The 2,747-nt window shown below is 30.0% G+C and overlaps 1 protein-coding gene across 1 annotated transcript in view; it reads left to right on the forward strand.

Moving 5' to 3' along the window:
* Positions 1–478, forward strand: part of LOC104824668 (glutaredoxin-C10-like) — a 680-nt gene extending 202 nt beyond the window's left edge. The window contains exon 2 of the mRNA XM_010556778.1: positions 14–478. Coding sequence (XP_010555080.1) covers positions 14–335 — 322 coding nt within the window. The 3' untranslated portion in view covers positions 336–478. The remainder of the gene's footprint in view (positions 1–13) is intronic.
* The last annotated feature ends 2,269 nt before the right edge of the window (positions 479–2,747 follow it).

The raw sequence follows: 2,747 nt of genomic DNA on the forward strand, positions 1-2,747 counted from the left end.
CCCGGGCGGCTAGCCTGTCGATCGATGCGGCGGAGACGGCGGAGGTGAAGATCCGACGGCTGATATCGGAGCATCCGGTGATCATCTTCACTCGATCCTCCTCGTGCTGCATGTGCCACGTCATGAAGAAGCTCCTCTCCACCGTCGGAGTCCACCCAACGGTTATCGAGCTCGACGAAACCGAGATCTCCGACGCCGCCGCAACTGTTTCTCACGCGCCACCGGCGATCTTTATTGGCGGCGCGTGCGTAGGTGGACTCGAGTCCCTCGTCGCTCTCCACCTCAGCGGTCACCTTGTCCCTCGCCTCGTCCAGGTCGGAGCTCTTTGGGTATAATTACAATTTCATTAATTAATCTCAACTAGCTTTCCTAATTATATATATTATAAGCATATAATAAATGCTTTTGTAAATTTCTGAGCATGCTTTCTAAATTAAATGTACCTCTGTTGTTTAAATAGTCTTAATTTCGTTTTCTACTTAATTATTTATAAATTCTACGGAAAACGTCTGATTTAATTTGTATACTTCGATGTTGAGATTAGCATCTCTTTGTTTTGTATCATGGGATTAAATAATTTAATGGGTTAAACACACATAATGAATTTTGAAGTTATGAGATTTACTTGAATGGATTATACCACACACATAAATATGTGTATATATATATAACTCATAAGATTCAAACGATTTAATGGGTTGGACAATTATGTATCAATTGTATGTTTAAGTTTCGGTATTATTTATAGGGATCATAACATGTTCAATATATAATTATAAAACGAGTGTGCTCTCTCTTTGGTGTATAATTATAAAAATTCTTTAATGATACTTCAACGAATTGAGAAATGATTTCTATTGGCACGTTCTTATATCCTGTTTAGAATGTCTGGCCTAGAGTGATAAGCATGGAGGTTAGGGTTTTTGAGATGGGTCCTGCATAAAAATGATTGGACAATCAGGGCCGTTGGATTGTTTCCCTCCGAAACCAAACTTGATGTGTGTTTCACTGGAACTAATAAGTGTACATGCATAGTTTGCCTTTACAATGTTTGTTTTTGGACATCTTGTGTGTATGTAAATGTACGTATACTGTTAACATGTTTCAAACGGTATCCTAGTAAAACGCATCACTTATACTTTTAAATAAAATTTATATAAAAAATGAGAAATTTATACAATTTGCTAAACCCTAAAAAATCTTCAAAAACCATGAATAAAAAACACAGGTATGCATTTTTTTTTAAATTGAAGAAACAAATCTTAAATGTCTATACACGAACAAGAATTTAATTTATATTATAAATTTTAAATTATATTTCAAAATATAATAAAAAGAATTAGAAAAAAAATTGAAAACGTACCTTAAAGAGGACATCGAAATTGGTGAGAAACCATCGCAGGATCGATTCGAGAACACCAAATATTTCAGCCTAATTAGGGAAACACCGAATGAGTTTGGTTGCCATAATTGTGAATAAACCCAAAGAATGAGAATAATAGAGATCTAGTCATTCTGTACACAATAAAATAATTTTGAATTAAATTATTACTATTATTTTTAAAGATCAATTTTCTATTGCAATATAAATATATATTTAGTATTGATAATTAGTCACTATATGTTTTTTGTCTTTGATTTTTGTTTTTGTAAATTTCGGGAAATTCAGAAAAAAAATCGTCTACAAAACAATTTATTTCAAATTAACCCAATTAAAATTTTAAATATGATGATAAATATCTAAAATTATAATGGGTTTCTATATATATTAACGGGTTTTAAATTCTAATTCGACAAATGAAAATAATATGATATTTACGGATCATCAGGTGTACTATATTTAATTGTAACGTCAACAATAAGTAACAAGTAATATATTTTTTTTTGTCGTGCAATACACATCCCATTACGTCTATCGCACATCTCTCGAAGACAATGAGGGAGACGACGACACTTTTGTAGAAATTTGAAGATTTGTTAATTCTTCTTTGAATGTTAATGAACACATAGTTAAAATCAAAGTTTATATATTAATTTCATATAAATTTTAATATTCATTAGCAAACATTATTAATAACAACATAACAAGATTTGAATCTTGATCTTTTTTATCCATCTTTAACATTGGGTTATTTCGTCATAAAAAAAAGATTTTGAAGGACAAACGATTTGGATATAGCATTATGTTATATCCATAGATATCTATTACGACTAATTTTCCTTACTGACTAATATGGTTTAATAATATCCTAATAGATACAAAACTGATATAAATGTCGTTTATTTTTTAATATTATAAACAAGTTTTTTAGATTTTAATTAAAGAAATAGGTTTTCATCTATAAAATCCGAACATTTTAGCCGAAAATAAAAATTTTGATCCATGATATATATAAGTATATATTTGAATATCCTATAATTTTTTTGTATCTACGTTTCAGAACACCTAAATTCCATGAATGGAATTGAATCCAAAACGTTTGAATTTGGATAATCTCAAACTATGGGATAATCTATATATCTAAACCAAATCCTAATTGCTCATACCTATTTTTTTTAATAATTCAAAAATTTACCATATATTTGACTCAAATATATCTTCCAAAAGATTAGAAATTGGTGTGAATACCCGTTCCCAAATGAACCTTTCGTTACTAATTGAACCATCTAATTTTTATTTGATATTATCTAATTTTGTTGGTTATAGTTGTGACAAACAGTTTATAATATATATATATATATATATA

Source organism: Tarenaya hassleriana, unplaced genomic scaffold, assembly GCF_000463585.1.
Source record: "Tarenaya hassleriana unplaced genomic scaffold, ASM46358v1 Cleome40, whole genome shotgun sequence".
Classification (NCBI taxonomy): domain Eukaryota; kingdom Viridiplantae; phylum Streptophyta; class Magnoliopsida; order Brassicales; family Cleomaceae; genus Tarenaya; species Tarenaya hassleriana.